Below are 20,168 nucleotides of genomic sequence, written 5' to 3' on the forward strand. Positions count from 1 at the left end.
AGGTCCCAGGTTCAATTCCCACTCTTTGCCATTTTCAAGCTGAACCCTTAAAATTGTCAGAATGTCTTCTATTAAATGCAAATTTTCCTACACTATGTCAATTTAAATAATTAAATATAAAAACAGGAAGAAAAAAAAACTATGCGTGCAATTCCTGCGCAGTGGGCTTCTGCGCAGGATGTGTGCAGTAGGCTTCTGCGCAGGATGTGCTTGCGCATTTTTTTAAATTTAATTTAATTTAATTTAATTCAATTTTTTTACATATAATTTTATATTTAACTCTCCACCTTAAAACTATGAAATGAAATGAACTATGAACTTGTTCAGATATTAAATGGTGAACTATGAACGTGAACTATTCATGTTTATTTGTATGAACTGAACTTTGAACTAGTTCATGAGAGGTGTGAACGTGCACAACACATGGCTTTGACACATACAGTTCATATTTAATACACAAGCAGCAGCATCCTCTCGCTATGAGCAGCACCGGAAGAGCGAGTGATCTGTCCCCGCCCCGGCAGCTCAGTCAGTACGACCCGAAGAGAAGGAGAGTCCACGGCTAAAAATACAATAGCTAACACAAGATGGCCGGTTTGCCTCGTAGGATTATAAAGGTACATGTTCCCCCCGACGTTGTGTTCACAGGTTAACGAGCCTGCGTGTTTGTGTCGTGAAGATCATTTTAGTCCCGATCGCGGACGCTGTGTCCCCGCGTCTCCAGCCTGACGTTAACGCGGCTAGCACCGTTAGCTCGTCTCTTGCTAGGTGTCGAGCTAGCATTGGTGATCCGCGGCTGCAATTGTTTTGTTTGTCACTTCCGTTCGCTCCCTTCTGCTCGTCGCGGGGGTTTAATGGCTCCGGTAGCTCGGTGTTTGTGTCGTGGCAGCATTAGCACCGGGCTGCTAATCTGCAGCGGGAATCAACACATGATGTCAAATTGCCATATGAATGGACTGGCTCGGTAAGCTAGGCTAGCAGCTGTAGCCGAGCTGACTTGTACACATGTCCGGCGCTGAGGTGGAGCGCTGCCCTTCGCAGGTTCCGGTCATCCAACCGCCCCGGGACCGAGCTAACAAGCTCCTGCTAGCGTTCACTGTGTTTAACCGGACTTAGGGGGGTGTGAAGCTGGGGCCGGTGGAGGTGCGGTCTCCTCCCTCCACATCCCCGAGCCTCCCCCTCGCAGGACCAGGCCCCGGCGGTGGGCACGATCCTTTTTTTCCGCCACATCCAGCAGCAATTTCCCCTCAGGTTATTTCCTTCCTCCGATAAACAGCTTGAGAATTAACGCTGACACTGTGGAAACCCGCGGTTTGTGTCCCGGCCACAAGACAGAGGGCAATCGTATTAACAACGAGTTCCAACCAGTTCCCTTTATGTTTACTGCAGATGCACCTGCTTTATGAAATTGCTAAACAACATATGAAAAGATGTCTCACTTCCTTATTTTCACTTCTCTCGTCCCCTGCTTGCCTCACTCAGGGTTTTATGAGGAAATACCTCGACTCTAATCCTCTTTAAACCCAAATATTGTATTAAAAATGGATTAAATGCTGATTTGCAGCTAAAACTGTTCATTGATCAATCGATCAGACAATAGTTGTACATTTTTGGACAACTGTTATGATGATTTAATAATAAATTTAGTAACTTTAATCAATACAACTTAAATCACTCGTTTCATGTCTAGTTGTGTGTTGTAGGTATAGTTGGCAGGTAAATATACACACGAGTTGTGATAAACACAACTTAATTATATATCTTATTTAAGAAATGATCGGTTCAATGTAGTGGGAAGTTATTTTGTATCTTCTTTTGTCAATATCTCCTTATACTAATGTACAAATATAGTATTCATCGTTAAGCAATCAACCTGTGTCACTTTTCTACAAATAGTACACTTCCCTACAAGTAACATACATATTCCCTTCCTTGGTGTGTGAGCGACCAAACATGTTGAACATTGTGTGTTTCCCGCTCTGACCCCAGGAGACGCAGCGGTTGATGGCGGAGCCCGTTCCAGGGATCACGGCCACGCCCGACGAAGGGAACGCCCGCTACTTCCACGTGGTCATCGCGGGGCCTCAAGACTCTCCGTTTGAAGGGGGCACATTTAAACTTGAACTATTTCTTCCAGAAGAGTATCCCATGGCGGCTCCCAAAGTGCGATTCATGACCAAAATCTACCACCCCAACGTCGACAAACTGGGAAGAATATGTTTAGACATTTTGAAAGGTAAGCAAAACGCTGTACAACATGCAAAGGCTGTCAAGCTTTTATTCCCAATGGGTTAGCAAACAACTACCAACCCAGATCATCCTGGTTGTCCTCTCGTATGTTTGTTATTATGTCTTTTTCTTTTGGGCGTTGAACACCACTCTTCAAAGCTTGTTAATAGTAAACTCCAAATTAGCCCACTAGTACACACCAGCGGTTCGAATTGTAGAAAAGCAGATTGTAAATGTGGCAGCCAGCGTATGGAATCAGATCCATGTCATACTGGGGGATGATTGAAAAGCAAACTGGGAGCAGATGTGATTACAACCATTAAATTACAAACTCAAGATAATATATTTGTTTGGTGAGAGCAGCAGCAGCAGCAGCAAACAACCACGGAGAGGTTGCCAGACTCTCTTTAAGATACTGACCATTGGTGCAGACTAATCTGCACTTAAGGTTTCTTACTGTCTCGATTTTGATTCATTAGATTTAACGGAGCCTGAGTTGGTTTCCATTATTATTAAGCTTTTAGAAAACGAGGATCTCTGAGCAATTGCAGTCCTGGTGGGTTCTGTCTGTGCGTGACTGGCATCGTGTGGTTGCATAAGCGTCCTTCCCCACTGTTACCAGTGCTGTGTCCCCCTGAAGTTTCCCTCGTTTATCCAAATTTGACCCATAACCCGTTATTTATGTCTCTCTTGTATTTCTTTCCTCCTCCCTACAGACAAGTGGTCTCCAGCCCTGCAGATCCGTACAGTGTTGCTATCTATCCAGGCGTTATTAAGTGCTCCCAATCCAGATGATCCCCTGGCAAACGACGTCGCAGAGCAGTGGAAGAAAAACGAAAGCCATGCCATTGAGACAGGTGAGGAGCACTCCCTTAAATCACCCAGGATCCGCCGCAATTGTCTCCAATGCAGATTTTCAGTTTGAGAAAAACGTTGACAGATGGATGCAACCATGAGATCAGTTTAAGTTTAGGTGTTCCTTTGTTGAATAACAGTTCTTCTGATTTGAGCGGAGAACAACACCCTGTCAGTGTCCGTGTTGGTGATCTAATCTGACAAATGTGGCAGGAAGCTTGAGTAACTGGATGCATTTCTCCATCTGCCTGTCATAATAAGTCAGGAAACAATGGCTCATATTCTTGAGCAGCACAGTTCTTCACAACAATGTCTTCAATTGAAAGATGCATTTTAAAACGAGAGGAAAGGGGTTTGAAGGATTCAGAGTTTGTCCAGTTAACAGGATAGCGATATAGTGGTAACCGTAAAATAGACTTCAGTTATGTAGACGACTCTTAGACATTGGTTATTATTTTACATTAGAAATCCATCCTGCGAGGCTAATGCCATATCTTCGACCATGTCAAAGAAAGCGGAAAAACATTCCTGGATCCATCAGGATTTTATGGACAGTTTATTAAGTCGTTCTCATGGTCATGCATCACCCTGCCACAACATTTCATGGAAATTGGTTCAGTAGTTTTTGAGTAATCCTTCTAATAGACAGACATACACAGATTGAAACCACTTTCCCGTCTGAGATAACAAACGTGATGTAACTTCTTCTAGGTTAATTGTTCATGAAGCTTGAGGTTGTTTTCTTTCTCTGTTATTTTACGCACTTGCATTTAAACTGCGGTAGTTTGCTTATCTTAATTCCACACAACCACTGGCTGCTCAGCTGCGACATGTGCCGGGCTATACGTGCTACAGAGAGTATTGTAAACACCAGCATAGTAGTGTGTTGACACTGTTTTCTGCAATATGTTCTGTAAATATTTATCGGTTACATGTCAGCATGTGTTGGACAATATACAGGTGTATCTGTGATAGGCTAACAGTCCAGGGTCATTTCAGTCAGGATGCTGTTTGATTGTGCACGTCTGTGATCACTCTGCAACACTCACTTTTCCTCCAGTCCTGCGTCATCACCCCCCCCCCCCCCCCCCCTCACACCCACTACAAGCATTTTTATCTCTGTGTCTCCTCCCCGCAGCCCGAACATGGACCAGGCTCTACGCGGGCCCCAGCGAAGTATAGAAGAAGAGAGACGAGGCGACTGAATGTGATCCACAAAATGTACTCCTAATATGTCATCATTTGAATAGAACAGACACACACACACACACAACAACAAAAAAAAAAAACGAGAAAAGAAGAAAAAAAAAACAAGATCATAAGTCCAAATCTATCTCAAAAGAATGGGTGACTCATTCTCCCCTCGAAGACGCGTTTAATGTGTGGACGTCTACTATTATTTTATTTTATTTCTGTGTTGCTATTTAAAATGCATGGGCAGAGGATGGCACCCTCCCCACTACAGTCTTAAAATCACCATGCAACATGTCGTCCTGAAGTAGGGTACATACTGGTACGTTTGCAAAATATAAATTAAAGCTGCCCTTCTTTTAACACACCTGATTTGTCGACACATCTGTCCGTCTTTTTGCGAGAGATGACGACAAACGCACAGGAGCACGGCTGCAACACACGCCACCACTTGTGAGTCAAATAAGAACAATGACGTTTCCCTGTACTCTTTTATTTAATTTTTTTATTAGGGAACACAATGAGTTTTTTAGGTAGAACGTTCAACTCTAAAAAGGTTAGTTGAGCTTCCACACCTTTATGTCTGTGCATACGGACAATAACAACACTTGCGTATTAAATGGGTGGTGCAGCTACTGTAGGTCATCTCATGGGGGCACTTAACACACGTGAAACTAACTACACATACACACAGTAAATGTGAAATCAGTCAATTTAAAGGGGTTCCACTTAAAAAATACAGTCCTATTTAATCCGTCACTTCATCTGAAATGTAAGATTTGTAATTAAAGACTTAATCAACTGAGGGCGAAAAACATTTAAAACCATTTATGCGATGGCTCGTGTCAATTTATGGCCCGGACAGATGTGATTCTTCACTTTTCACATCTAAACACAGTTCGTAAAGTGAAAGTAAAGACAGATTATTGTGAGATTCGATGCATGAGCCCAATGAGATGAGGATTGTGCCCAAAAGAATCCCAAACCGACCTGTTTCAAATGTGAGATTTTGTTATTTCGGTCACGTTCAGCCGCCTGAATGAAATATCAACGTGTGGATATTTCCTTCATTCAAAGTATTGTTTTGCATCTTTCAATGATCAGTCTTTACAGCCCCGGTCAGACGGTTTGGGGAGGGTGAGCGAATCGCTTCCACACACCTTAAAATTAAACAGAAGCCTTTCCCGACCCATCCAGAAAGGTAGCAGACCTGATGTGTTGAGAACGAATTTTCTTTTGTTTTTAAGAGTGGAGGAATCAGAGCTGATTTTCTTTTCTTTTTTTTGAATTGTCTGTCCATGCTATCTATGTTGCCTGTTCTCTATTTCCTTTCCAGAGTTAATGAAACAGAAAGCATGTACCAGAATCAGAGTCACATCAGGCATTTTTTTTTTGTCGAGAGTTGAGGTGCTTTTCTTTAAAGGGATAGTTGAAGCTTTTTATCGTTTCTTCTCACCGTGACTTTCCGGACCGGCTCTCAACCGGCTTCTTCTCTTTCTATATCGATCTGTGATGATTATGCAAGTGAGTTCCATCGATTCCGGAGGCACTTTTGTGGTAGAACAAGTGATAACACAAATACAATATTCAAATATTCCTCATTAAATGTCCTCTGTTACAGAACTCCTATTGGCTAGAAATCCGCAGTCCCTGAAAATGTAAAAATCCTGCATCAAATTCTGCGTTGATTTATTGTCGAACTTAACAGCTTTCCGAAAAACGCTGGAGCTTTCCTTTTTAAAGGTCACTGTGCTAGTGCGTTAGAGGGATCGGTGTGACTCGTCGTCCAGTAACTTAAGACCCTTCACGCTCATCTTGCTTCTGTATGGCTCATCTGAGGGAGGACCGTAACGTTACTTTGTAGTAAAACTTAATTTCGTTTTTTTCTTTTTCTCGCTCTTTCTCGGACTATATCGCAGGCTTTGGTGTGGCTTAGATTTGTTTGTGTCCTGTCCCGACCCCGAAGTATTAAATAACTGTTTCTAACCGCTGCATTTACTCACGTCTGTAAGATGGAGCACGGCTTAAAAGAAAAAACGACCACAACCGAGTTAACTTATTGTTTTTCACTGAGGAACTTGACAGCAATCTGAAAGAAAGAAAAAGAAAACAAGTCACTCACTGGATTTTTGAAGCATCTAGATCAAAGGTATCGAGAGATCCAACTCTTGTGAATCAGCTCCCCATGTGTAAAGAAGAAGAAGAAGAGTTCTGTCGGTAATTTCAGTACATTTGCATACATGGCTCTTCAAATACTCTGTAAATAAACTGAGTTGAGTAAGTACATAAGAGACTCGTCGTGTTTGTGTTGTGTTCAGTGTGTGTTCCCATAAAGGTGAAACAATGTGCAGCTAAGGTTTGATTTGTGCAGCTCACACATTTCATACATGTGTCTCTGAGGAATGGAGTTTGCTTTGACCGCTTTTTAAATGCACAGTCATTCAGTACGTTTAACATTACAGCCCATATCATCTGTTTAAGAAAGAGTTCAGTAAAAAGCATGATCGTTAAAACTCACCACAGGTGGAAGGAAGTTGTGAAATGTCCTCGAGACACTGGGAAAAACCTGCATCACATGTTTTTAGCAGGAAGTTGGATCATTCTTCTCCGGCTGAGGGAAGCATCAACACTTCCACAGCAGTGAGTCATGCACAGGATATTGAAGGCTGCTGTTCATTTTATGTAATTCATGTTTTCATCATATTAAATTTAAGATGCATTTATTAGTCCCAAACACATGCACAGACAAGCAAAGGCACACTCATGCAGGTAGGGAAATTTAATTTCTGCTTTTGACCCATCTGGTGCAGGACAAACAGAGCAGTGAGCGACCATGTAGGGTGCTCGGGGAGCAGATGGGGGAGTAAGGTGCCTTGCTCAGGGGCACTTGACAGGGTAGGGAGACTCTTGGATTTTTGGACAGATCAATCCAGGTTCGTCTTTTTGTTGTTGAACCAGAGACCTTCTCTGCCCATAGTCCAAGTTTCTGCCACTAGACCACCGCCTCTCCAAAAAATGGAAAGAATGGAAAAACATAGAATCCTGGTTTTAAAGTGATTCCCTGCACTGATTCATGCTTTCAGCCAGAGAGAAAGTGATTTCATGAGTGAAATGAGCTGCTGCAGAGATTCACTGGAATGGAAACCTGCGTCTCTGACGCTCGATGGCTCCGGGCTGACAGCTACTGACGTCAAAGTGAATTGTTATATTAAAGATCCTGATTTCACGGTAAACATTTTCACTTGTGAAAGTACAGAAGCAAAGATAAGCTGCAGGATTTGAGTCTGAAAGTCAATCACCATGAATAGAGGTCGCCGGTAATATAGACACGTTTTAATTTGAGATCCATCTATAAATTCCGAGCTGCCATTTTCAAGAAGAGCAATTTCGAAAACTTAATGTGTTAGATATCAAATTCATGTTACAAATTTCACTTTGCAGCTTTCAGTCCTGGCCTATATAGATTTTTTATTGTTTTCATATCCAGAAATAATGTTGCCTATTTTACATCGCTGAAATTCAGATGCCATGAAAAAGTCCTATGGCCATAACTGGTTACATCAATCAAAATAAAAATATGCAACTATATGAATTAGTATTCAGCTACAGAAACAGAGCTGTTATTAATGTTTTATGTTTGATTCCACTTGTGCTAAGTCCCTGTTCTCCTTTCACCTGCTAGTCCACATACTGTCACAAGATGGCGCTACACTCAATGTAGCTGGACCACACATCTTCATACTTCAGCCTTCATATCTCACCTCATAAAACCTAATGGTGCTTCTCTGACAGCGTTTTAATTCCTGTCGTTTAATCTTCCACCTCTGGATCGGCTCCTGTTCCATCTCTACAAACGGCTCTTCCCAGTTGTATCCTTGCTCAGCAGCTCAGCAGCCACCTGTCCGTGTTTTCACTCTGTCCCCTTCACCAGAAACCAAAAAGCTTTCACAATGTTTTACGATCCCAACTGGAGTTTATATGGCAACAGTGAGTCACTCGGGCTGGTATGCTGGTCATTCTGCGAGTGGAATTGCAGGAAACGATTCCCCACTCGCTATCTGAGATATCTGACAAATATTAACCTGTCCCCAGGGGGGGTGGGCGGTTATCTCTGGAATGGGTTTTGTTATTGCTCCGTCCATCCTCAGACGATCTGTGGTGCAGGTGGTATTTATAGCCTCGGGTCGGGGAGAATATAACCTCACACGCTTCCTTCTGGGCCTTTTTTATGTAGAAATGTGAGCTCACGCGTGACACACTGCTCCTGAGTGGAAGTTGGTAGCTGAGGTTGGTTATTGTAATAATTGTTTTTCTGGGAACTCGCAAGCATCTGCACATTCTCTGTTATTATGGTTGTTCACACAGAGAAACATGGGCTCTGCCTCCACCCAGACTTTATTGTGTAACGTGGGAGAGTAGAATATATGAGGCAGAAGCTCGAGACAGTTACTTTAAAGTAAGATTTATTTGTGGGTGATTACAGTGTGATTACAAGACATTATGGAACATATGTTCTTTTTCAAAATAAAAGCCCATTAATACGTTGCATTTCCGCACAGAGAAGTAGAGAGGTCCTGACAACCTCCATAAGATGATTTTAAATAATTGCCTCCATGTTTTATCTGTTCAGTCAACTCCAAAATCTAAATTTTCTTATTTTAACACTACAAACAGACAAAGAGTACTGTATCCAAATGGTTGACACGGTGGAAAATGGTTGGCACTGTTTCCTTACAGCAAGGAGGTTCCTGGATGAATCCTTTGCTGTATGAAGCTCGCATGTTCTCCCAGTGTCTGCTGGGTTTTCTGCAGCTTCCTCCCACAGTCCAAACACGTGCAGATCGGGCTAAGTTTAATTGGAGACTTTACATTAACTCTTATTCTGTACTGTATGCTTGCACTGAGATGCATTCAGGATAGAATCAGGTGTTATGCATTAAGCCGGCCAGTCTCAATAAAACTCTACCTCCAGTTTGCTGAGGAGTCAGGATTCGAAGCCGAAACACAGAGCACGTGAATTGAGCTGTCATCCCCGCTGGCTCTGTGCACATTTAAACCAGACAAACATGCATCAGCACGTTTCACGCTGAACACTTGATGCACAGATTAAACAAACAAGGCATAACGTGTCTTGTATAATAGCTCCTGAGGTGCTGGTGAACAACAGTTTCCATGTCAAACTCAGAATGATGCAGAGTAGAGCGCATACCTCCGCCAAGTCCCGGCACTCCCTTTACATTTTAATAAGCTGCATCAGATCCCAAACACATTTAGACAGTCCCCCAAATATGCCAGATTTTTGTTCAATCAAAGTCCAGTCATTATTCCCTGGGAAGTTACTAAAAAAATAAGCTAATAAATTTGTGTTTAACTTGAAATCATCTTTATTAGCAGCCAACTCAGAGCTGAAGGCAACAACACAGTCTCATTGTCTAAGAATAAATAATTTGCTAGAGTGTGTGTGTGTGTGTGTGTGTCTGTGTGTGTGTGTGAGAGACTTGCATTTAGGGTTAGGGTTCGAAATAGGTTTAGGTTGGGCTAAGTATTTAAGTTAGGCATTTAGTCGTCAAGGTGCCGGTTAGGGTATGTGTCCACAAAAACAGTTGACCTCCTCTGGACCAAAGCTCGGTCCCAGTGAGGCAAAAGCTCCTGGTTAATGTTAGCGGTAACATGATTTTGGTAAGGGTTAAGGTTAGGCTGTACACAATGAATAGAGGTCAAGGCAAAGTCCTAAAAGGATAGCTTCCTCACTCTGTTTAGCCCAGATAACACAGGTGTGGGCCACTTCGGGCAATGATGCAGCCCTTCTGGTCGTCTCGTGGCCCAAATGTCCCAAAACAAATGTGTGACCTTTTCTGGTAAACACGCGGTGCTCTCAGCAAGGTGTAATAAAAGTGGCCCATGTGGTAAATGGTGATTATGGACCAAATAGCAAAAAACAAATCTGGCAACCAGCAGCCCAAGTGCCATCATTCAGTGGTTTGTGGCCTGGATGGGGGACAAACATCTCTAACTTCACACATGTCATTTGAACACAGGGTCATTTATACATAATAACGTGCACATAATAACAATCCAGGGCTCCAGCATTCTAAACATAGCTCCTCTGACGGGTCAGATCTTCTCTTTCTCTGCCGACTCGCAGGTGAAAACGGTCTCGTCACATGCCGCCGGTGTCGAGGTGACAGGTGACGACTTGACTTCCTCTTTATAGGCCGTGTGTGTCATCGGTGTCAGCGTTCACCTGAAACCTGACACCTGTGTTGACCAGCAGCGATGGAGTGTGGGGCGGATCTGTGGATCGATGGCTAACAGTTGCCATGGGAGCAGGTTGTGTGTCTGTGGGTGTCCCTTTGTTTGTGTTTTATTCTGTTTATGTTTCCATCTTCATTGTTTCCCCAACCCTCCTCTTGTTTTTAATTATTTTTCCGAAGTCTATCCATTCCTTCTTATCTCCTTTCCTCCCTTGTCCTTCAACCTCTTCTCTTCTCTTCTCTTCTCTTCTCTTCTCTTCTCTTCTCTTCTCTTCTCTAATCTGCGCACCTCTTCTCTTTTCTCTCCTTCTATTCTCGTTTCTTCTCTTCTCTTCTCTTATCTGCTCACCTTTTCTCTTTTCTCTCCTCTTCTCCTCTCTGACCCACTGCAGAGGAAGTTTGTGGGGGGGGGGGAGTACTGCGGTCATACCCTCTCCTCTGCACCCTCCAGATGTTACATAACCCTCCTTACTAATCTCTCATGCATGAGAACAAGTCAAGTCAGGCAGCCCAAAAAAAAGAAGGAATCCTTGCCTTCTGTCTGAAGCATCACAGGACATCTGCAGTGGAACACTGATGTAGTTTTATTTCCAAGCAAATAATATACTACATATCTGTGCTATTCCTGTGTGGTGGCAGCTCATAGTTTGTTTGTGTTTAACTTCTTCAGGCAGCTGTGCTGCACTCCCCTCACATATAGCTCAGCCCTGTTACTACACGTACATTTTGTTTTTGTTTGTGTGTGTGTGTGTGTGTGTGTGTGTGTGTGTGTGTGTGATTGTGGTTTGTTTCTTTGTTTCCTTGTTTGTGCGGATGCGTGATCCAGGTATTACTCTAAATTCATTGAAATCATCACCGAAGATTTCGTTTAAGGTGAGTGTTACTGGATAAGGCCAGAAAATCAATGTAATGTCCTCTGATGACATGGAGGTGTGTGTGTGTGTGTTGGAGGAATTCCTCCTGAGAGTTTTTTCATCTATGTGGGAACATGCTGTCCTGGACCATCCGTCTACGTCCCTGCTCTCTCTATTTATATATGTAACTGTCATAAGAGAACATCTTTAAAGCAGTCGAGGCCCCTAACAGTAACATCAACTAGATGGATGGCAGGGCATCTTTGTGTGTGTGTGTGTGTGTGTGTGTGTGTGTGTGTGTGTGTGTGTGTGTGTGTGTGTGTGTGTGTGTGTGTGTGTGTGTGTGTGTGTGTGTGTGTGTGTGTGTGTGTGTGTGTGTGTGTGTGTGTGTGTGTGTGTGTGTGTGTGTGTGTGTGTGTGTGTGTGTGTGTGTGTGTGTGCGCGTGCGCGCGCGCGCGCTTTATATGTTTGCGGAGGCCCCTGAATGTAAGGGAAAGGTGGTTTCCCAAGTGTCCCAAAAAAAATTCCTGGCAATTTTTCTGTACTAAACTTCATGCCGACACAAACACTTCCACATGTACTCATTTAAGTGGTTCATCTTTTCATCTCCTCCTTCCATTCACTTGCCGGTGATTGTTGGGATTGCCTGAGATTGATCAACACGCAACAAATTAAACATGGAGGATTCCCCGTGGATGTTGTTGAGGTCGATGAGGCAAACAAAGCCTGACATCCCCATGTTGTTTAGTTTAGATCCTTGATCAGATACTGGAAATAAGTACGTCTGAGCAGTGATCTCGTCAGATGTTGAACACACACACACACACACTGACTGTGTCGTCTCTCCCAGCACTGTTAAAAAGTAAATAATTAACTCCTCACCTGCATTCATTGGATTTCTGCGTTGGGCCTGAGGAGGTACAAGCGTCAAAACAAACTCGACTCCCCGCTGACAAATCACGGCGTCCGAGGGAGTCACACCGACGTAAGTCATGCTGCTGCAGACAGTGCTGATCAATAACCTGTCACACAGTGAGCTGATAGCAAGGTTGTACCACTCAGTGTCTGACATGTCTTCTCTGTTTAACTGAGTCACGCTCGAGTGGGTTTGCGCGTGGAGATAACATTGACACCTACTAGAGTGACAGCTCATTGGCTCACCAGGTCGAAACCTCCAATGTTTCTAACACATTTACACTTTTTCAGGATCTGTATTAACCAAATCGGATTATTTCTTGGAGCCTTATAAGCCACTCTGAAACAGAGGATTGAAGATTAAATCAGACATTTGTCATGATGAGGTGTTGCTGAGGTGCAAACCCATGACCTGATTCAGGAGAAACAAATGAAAATGAGTAAATATGAATTGGAATGAAGTTTTTATGAACAGAGGAATAAGCTTTGGTGCCTAGACCCCAGCAGGAAGTAGAACGCCATGGAAGCAGCGAGAAGTTGGGACGTCTCATGAAGGCTTCTGATTGGGCAGTTGAAGGGAGATGACCAGGTATCCAGAGCTGAGGTGGTGCAGGTGGGTCCCTCTGCACGTCTTTGGACTGGGGGAAGAAACCAGAGAGAACTCCACACGCACAGGCCCCAGCCGAGCCCGGATTTGAACCTCTACAGATACATAACAGAACAAAATGTGTCATGTTTTATTTCCCCTCTCTCGCTCGAGTCACCCTCGGCGAGGACAGATTTGTTCTGTGGGATGTGAGCTGAAGTGGATCTACTGTCCCGTGCTGTGTGGCTGGGACGAGACGTGTGACCACGGAATCCGTGCCGGTTATTATCAGGTGCTTACGGTGACCACAGCTCGAATATCTTGATAAAACCCCGGCTTTGACGCGATCACACCGGCAATGTGATAATAATAACACGACCTGATGTGACCCGATGCATTCACCGCCGTCCGATCTGGGACTGCTCAACTACATTTTGAATTGCCCCCCCCCCCCCCCCCCCATGTGTGTGTCTGTATTCAGGTCACTTTTCCTTGCATAACAGCTCATTCATAAACCAGCACCACACCTCGGGGGAGGGATGGGGGGGGGGGGGGGGGGACTGTAGACAGCTGCTGAGATGTACAGAAAACGTCTTCGCAGGGAGGATTTTTTTACTGCAGTGTGAATACTGTGGTTGCGTTAGGTCACATCAAGTCGTGGTGCAGTGTACACGCTGGAGCCGTCCGATGGAAAACCTGAACCTGCTCAGTTTAGCAAGTGTCCTGTTGTAGAATGTGTAGAGGTGGGCCAGTGGAGCTCTTTTACTGCTCTTCTAAACAGACGTCTGTTGAAGACAAGTAAAGGTGATTTGTGACAATGTCAAAACCTTTGACCGCAGACCACCAAAGTCGGATCAGGTCATCCTTACCTTCAATTCAATTTTAACACCAAATTTCAAGAAATTCCCTTTAAGTATTCTTAAGAAATCGTGTTCAAGAAAAAATGCTTCATGACGTCAGTGACTCGGTGCTCAATACTTTAAAGGGCCTTTAGGATGATTTCTGCTTGAGTATCTATGCAGGGCCTCTGAGTTACTTTGGGCAAATGACTACAGCAAGGAAATAGGCCTTCTGATCACACTAAGCTGATCAGTGGAAAATAACCACACTTACTCAAAGATTGATTTTCATATAATTAATCCAACATAATTTCCTGCAAGTCAGATCACATATCGCTGAACACCATAATGGCAGATTGTTTCCTGGGCCCAGGTTATTCCAGGCTTTGCTTTCGTGCCAACAACTGATGACGGTCTCTCAAACTGAGCATTTTCTGTTCATGCCCGTTTTCCTTTTTTTTGACACCTACTTGAAACAATGTTTTGGTACAATCGGCCTCTTTGTGAAGCTCTGTAGCATACAGGATTTTTCCTGTTATGGTTTTTTGAATCATGTGCACCCGAGCTATGTCTTTGGACTTAAAAGAAGAAAAGGTCTGAAAAAGAGGACACATGTTATATATTGTGTTGAATTGTGTACTTACATTATTCAAAATGTTTCCAACAATGTTCGAACCAAATTTGTGATGGTACTTGGACGTTTTACATTTTGGTCGCTTTTTTATTCCTCTGCTAAAGTGTCTCGGAAAAACAACGTAAGATGAAAGAGAAGCACAGTGCTAGCCTGTTAGCAAGGGGGCATTTTTTTTCAAACCAGGTAATTCGGTTTAGGTTTTGATTGAGAGACCCCTAGTGGCGAAAGATACATATTGTACGTTTGATAGCGGATCATGAAATTGAAAAGGAATGCAAATATTCTGCAAATATTTGAGCTCTCAAATGTCTCTGTTTATTCCAGTCTTTTTGCATACAAGAGTAATCTTTTCACTTTGTTCCCTAGGGCAGCTCTTCGGTCAACACATTTCTAAACCTTAGAAATAAGCGCGTGAGCAACACCTTTTTCAGACCTCGTGTGTGTCTCATCATCACTGTGAGGCCTTTTTTCTTTCAGACTACTTTCCCACATTCTGGCAATCCCACTCTCACTGTCTGGCTGTGTTTATGCCCCTTTTAAGCTAATCTTCACATGATTATAGAGTGTCTGTGTTTTTTGTTGTACCTCAAGGAGACAGATGCATCATTGTGAGAGGAACCCTTTGCCCGCAGGTAGCCTCAGCAGTCTCACCAGCAGTAGTTAAAGGTGGCATCACATAGAAAAAGTTGTTCATTCATCATGAGCCTTGCATGCTCAATTTGAATTTTTCATAGCATAAAAAGCATAAAAGCCACACACATATTCTTGTTGTATGTGTTTTATTCTCTTTTTATATGAATCTGCAGACAACAAAACCTAATATTGGCACCACCCTACCTCACCCTGTCTCGCTGATTGCACCAGACAATTCATGCCTAAGTGATGTTTACGCCTGCTGACTCTATTTCATGTTCGACCATCGTAATGACAGGTTTTTGATATATGCACCAACAAGCCCTCACTGTGTCCTTCAGCTCTCACAACCAAGTGATTGTCATTCTTGCATCTGCAGCCTTGAGACCTGTATTTATTCTGTTGTATAAACTGTTAAGAGAGATGTTGATGGGACTTGTTTTCCACTGTGATCTCACAGGGCCCAGCCTGGAAAGAGGCCTCTTACACTGCTGAGGAAGGACTTTATAGCTGCTGTGCTACTGTTGAACTTCACTGTGTGTATAAATTAAAGCTGTACACGTTAGTATTTATATTTTAGCAGATGATATATTGAAATATAAGGTTTTGATCAAAGTAGCGAGATCCTCAGGACAAGGCAGAGAGGCACAGATTCTCTAAATCCTCTGTTGCTGCCTTGAGTGGATAAAAAAAACTTGACAGAGGGCATACAACCATTTGCAGAGACGTCACTGGCTCCATGAGGAACAGTGACAGCAGCTCACATCCATCTTAGCAGCCTTCGCCGGCTGTCATGGACGAGCTCCATCCCGTGAAGACACTCAACTCACCCCTTAATACCTGCTAACAATTGTCCTGTGTCACAGTGAATATACACAGGAGTTTTCTGAGGCTTAATTTTAAACCCAAGTGTCTAATAATGGAGACTTTCGAGAATAACAGATGGCCCTGTCTAAAATTACCCTGATGGCTACAGCATGACACTCATGGACTAAATTTAGGAGGATACAAAGCCTTATTGTCGCTCTCTCGAACATTCATATCTTTTGTGTCCAAAGGCAATTCAGTTTTTTGTGGCTCTAATTTTGCCTTTCTGGCAGGTAGCCTTTCCCTCACATGCCTCATGTCTGAAAGCTCGGCGCCGAGGTCAAAGAAGAGACTCAGCTCAGGATTTTATACGCATAAAGAGTTTGCACCCTGATCCACTCACAGGCAAATGAAGAGGCAGGTAAGGCTCCGTGGATGAGTGTGGGGAACCCTCTGTCAACTGGTTGGAAAATATGTATTTGTGTGATAGTTTCCATATGTTCAAAATGTCCGTGAGAGAGCAGGTGTTCTCTGCCTCTCCTGATAAAGCCAGTGACAGGCAGACGTTCATGTCTACGTTGTCTGTCCCCTCCATCTGTCTCGATGTGAGCCAGGAGAAACTGGATCCTCTATTCCCCACACACCTTGGCTAAAAGGGGGACCCTTTTAATTTCCTTCCTCTGCTATGCGAGAAGATGATGATAAACCACTTCAAGTACATTGATGACATAAAGATACATTTTCCTGTGAGGTGACTGATGCCACTAAGGTGACAACATGACCGAGCATCTGTTGTCCTGCTTGGCAGCAATACAACTTTATTAATCACCTGTTATATATCAGATGTGAATACCATTAAAATGTAGATTTCACAAGATTCCTCCCCAACACTGAAAGTAAACTGCAATCCTTTAAAATTGCTGACTCATTTATACAATCAATCATATTTGGGACTTAATTACCTCTCACTCCCTTAACCGTACAGTGACCTGAGCTATAAATAGGAATTCATGTTGTTCATTGTTTCTTATCATTTTGAATATTTATTATGAGTCTGTTTGAATGTACATCTTCATAATGAACTCAATACATGTGTTATCTATTTGTACATACACAATTGCAAAGATTCTACATTTGTAATGTGCCGCGAATATCTGTCTAGTAATCAGATCATCATCAGAACGAGATGATGATGCTGGAGTTCATGACCTTTAATAACATGATGACCTGAATGAGAGATCATTTTGTCTCCTGACAGATGTGAGTGATGACCACTGGATCTAAAATGATAGCATGACTTGTGTCGGATGCTGTATGTGTGAGACCAGGGAGCAATGAGGGAAAATGACCTCATCAGTTCAGCCACGTCAAAGCCTCAATTTCCTAGAGCTTGTTTTGTTTTAAATGAATGAAAGAAAGTGAAGCCAATGCGATTCGAGTGCCCCCTGGTGGCCTGCTGCAGTATGAGTAAAAATCCTGTCTCCTCCATGTTAGTGGATGGGACAGAGAGCAGAGTCAATGTAAAGGTGAAATACATTTTTCTCAAACATGGTTTCTGACGTTTTAGAAATTCTTAAAACCCATCACTCAAAATCACTAATGTCAACCTGCAGGTGGCGCTAAGGAGAAAGTCCGGGATCATCAAAGTCAGTCGGGTTATTTACTGAATGAATGAATGTCTGGACAAATTTTCATGATTATTTCAGCAAAAACAACTGACATTACCATCCATGCTGCAAACATAACTAAAATAACTTTTCCAAAAATATTATATTCCACATTTTGCCTATATTATCCACTATGGCCTCAGTCAGGAATCAGTGGCAACAACACTTGAAAACACTTTGATCAAACATACTCTTTGACACGTCCTTGTCTGCTTGAGGACACTTTGTTTGTGATGTTATCAGCATGTGGATCATCCGTTTAACCTGCAGGTCACAGGTGAACTGAGTGTCGTCCCCCCCCCCCCCCCCCTTAGACAAAGTACATCTTTACTATGTCGCCATAAAACTAATTGAATCATCTATCCCATGCCTTTTAGGAATTAGATCATTGAAACAACTGAATCTGTTAATGAATTACACCAACTGCCCCGAAAATAACCCCACTTCCGAGTATAGTTACAAAGGGAAGGGATGGCATTATCCATTCACCTTACATCATATAGGGTTTAACATGAGTGGGAACCGCCTTCAGATGTGACATGAGACAGATTTTGCATTATGTGTTCAGACAGGAGTGGTGCTTATTCACAGAGACACCTCCCCACTGTATTACAACACAGTGACCTTTGACCTGGACTTTCATAAACCTTAATTATTTCAGTCAGAATATGTTTTTGTGTAAAAAACTGGTTCCCTTTTGTTTCCACATTGACTGGATGTAACCCACTTTTCAAAAATAATCTCAAATGTGATGCGTATTCACTGGAAGATGGGAGTTGCGGGTTGATTTCTCAACACACTGGAATCAATGTAATTGGCCCATTGACTGCTGGACATGTAGTACGTGATGTTTATCATTTTTTGCCAAAGTCCTCCCAGTTGAACTCCCCTCAAAACGCAATAAAATCGAATTTTCAAGGTGCTCGATTGAAAGAACCGCTGGACTCTTTCAACATGCTTGGCTCCTAAAAACATGACACACCACATACCTTTAGCAAACACCATGACACAGACGTGTGTTACATGTGTTTATATTTAAGGTGGAACTTGAATCATTAATCTCTCTTATTAAAAAACTGCTGTAAAAGTGCAATAAAAATGCCACAACTGACTGAATACATGAGATTACGGCAGGGTTTGTTTTGTTTGTCGAGCTGAGCCCCAGACTTAACTTTTCAGTCTGGTGGATTATGATATAAGAGGGCATTTTAAAGATTTTTGATGGTTTTTAGAGGTTTCATTTCAGAATTGGGGGATTCCTACATCACTGAGACATCAAGGCAGATCAAGGTGGGGGCTACATGTGAAGGAATCGAACCCACGATCGTCCGTTTCCATGCAGATCTTTTTCAAAGCAGATATTTTGAGCCGTTAGAGTAGGAAAAGCCCTGGTGTTGCCAATGACATGAACAATAGCTCTGTTCTATTTATGTTTTGACTGTAAGCGCAGAAGAGCAGCACTAACAATACCAGGACGCTTTACTGTAACGCATCTAAGGAGACTCCAGCCATGTTTTATTTTATCATTCACACCTGTGCTTTTCTCACTGTGATGTGTCCAAATGTCAGCTGTGGAAAAAGTATTGAATCTCAACTTAAACAACCTAAAATTGCATAAAGGATGTTATATCTGAAAAATGTACTTATGTTACTTTCTGTATCTTCCTTGATGTGTCCCACTTACTCACTTTGAAAATTTGAATTATAGTCAGATTAAACATATTCAAACTCAATAGCGTCATCTAATATTTTCCAGCCAAAAAACTACAAAATAAATTCTGTAATTGTGAAGAACTTAGCTTTTTTCTTCCCTCTTGTCTCATTACTCATCTCACAACCCGATTTATCTAAGTGTGGCTCTACCTATAGATCCTCATGCTGCTGACACTGAGTACACACTGACCCTTCGCTCTTAATCATCTAATGATGTTGCAATAAAACAGGTATAGGTGTCATGTCCGTCTGCTGCTGGAAACCAACACAAATTACTTTTTTTAATCAATAAAACCCAGGTAGATACTTTATTGATCCCGGGGGAAATGTAGGCGTCCAGTAGCAAATAAAACCATCAAACACACGAGCATCAGAATAATAAAATGAGTCAAGAATAAGTTAGCTGTAGTGAGATGAACATATATAGCTACCAGAACTACTAGAAAGCTGTCACTGTAAAGAAGCATGTGCTTATGGAGATATTGACAATACGATATTTTAAGTATAAGGTGATTGAAAGACACAAGTACCCGAGCACAGTATTGAAGACAAATATAAATAATAACTGAAGCTATGCAAAGTTGTGCATTAAAGACTAACATAGCTTGTAAAACTATGGTACAGATTATTTGAAAAACAGTGAAAGAGTCTAACTTAAAATACAAGACTAGTAATGTAGAAGATGTGAAATGAAAAAGAGATAATGTTGACAGCACATATAAAGATTGGTACACGAACATATATAAAAACACAAAACAGAGTGTTTGTGTGTTAATGCTTAGAAGTACAGGTATGTGTGTAATGAAATAAAACAAACCCATGATTAAACGTATAAGAGCAGGGCTACACTTGTATAAGTACATGAGTTCAGTTAGTTCAGTAAAGATCGTTGTAGAACTTCTTTTTCTGTCCCTGCGCTAAATTACGCGTTTGTTTATTCTCGGTGTTTTGGCCAGCAGCCGTGGGCCCGCCCCCCCGAGTTGGCCGCAGC

At 42.5% G+C, this 20,168-nt stretch overlaps 1 protein-coding gene across 1 annotated transcript; it reads left to right on the forward strand.

Annotated features, from left to right (window-relative positions):
• Positions 1 to 489: 489 nt before the first annotated feature.
• ube2nb (ubiquitin-conjugating enzyme E2Nb) lies at positions 490 to 6,564 on the forward strand. Its single transcript, XM_062382464.1, has 4 exons — positions 490 to 617; positions 1,990 to 2,236; positions 2,946 to 3,086; positions 4,223 to 6,564. The coding sequence occupies exons 1-4, from the start codon at positions 588 to 590 to the stop codon at positions 4,264 to 4,266; spliced, it is 462 nt and encodes a 153-aa protein (XP_062238448.1). The 5' UTR covers positions 490 to 587; the 3' UTR covers positions 4,267 to 6,564.
• The last annotated feature ends 13,604 nt before the right edge of the window (positions 6,565 to 20,168 follow it).

The sequence above is a fragment of the Platichthys flesus genome, chromosome 23 (assembly GCF_949316205.1).
Source record: "Platichthys flesus chromosome 23, fPlaFle2.1, whole genome shotgun sequence".
NCBI classification, from domain to species: domain Eukaryota; kingdom Metazoa; phylum Chordata; class Actinopteri; order Pleuronectiformes; family Pleuronectidae; genus Platichthys; species Platichthys flesus.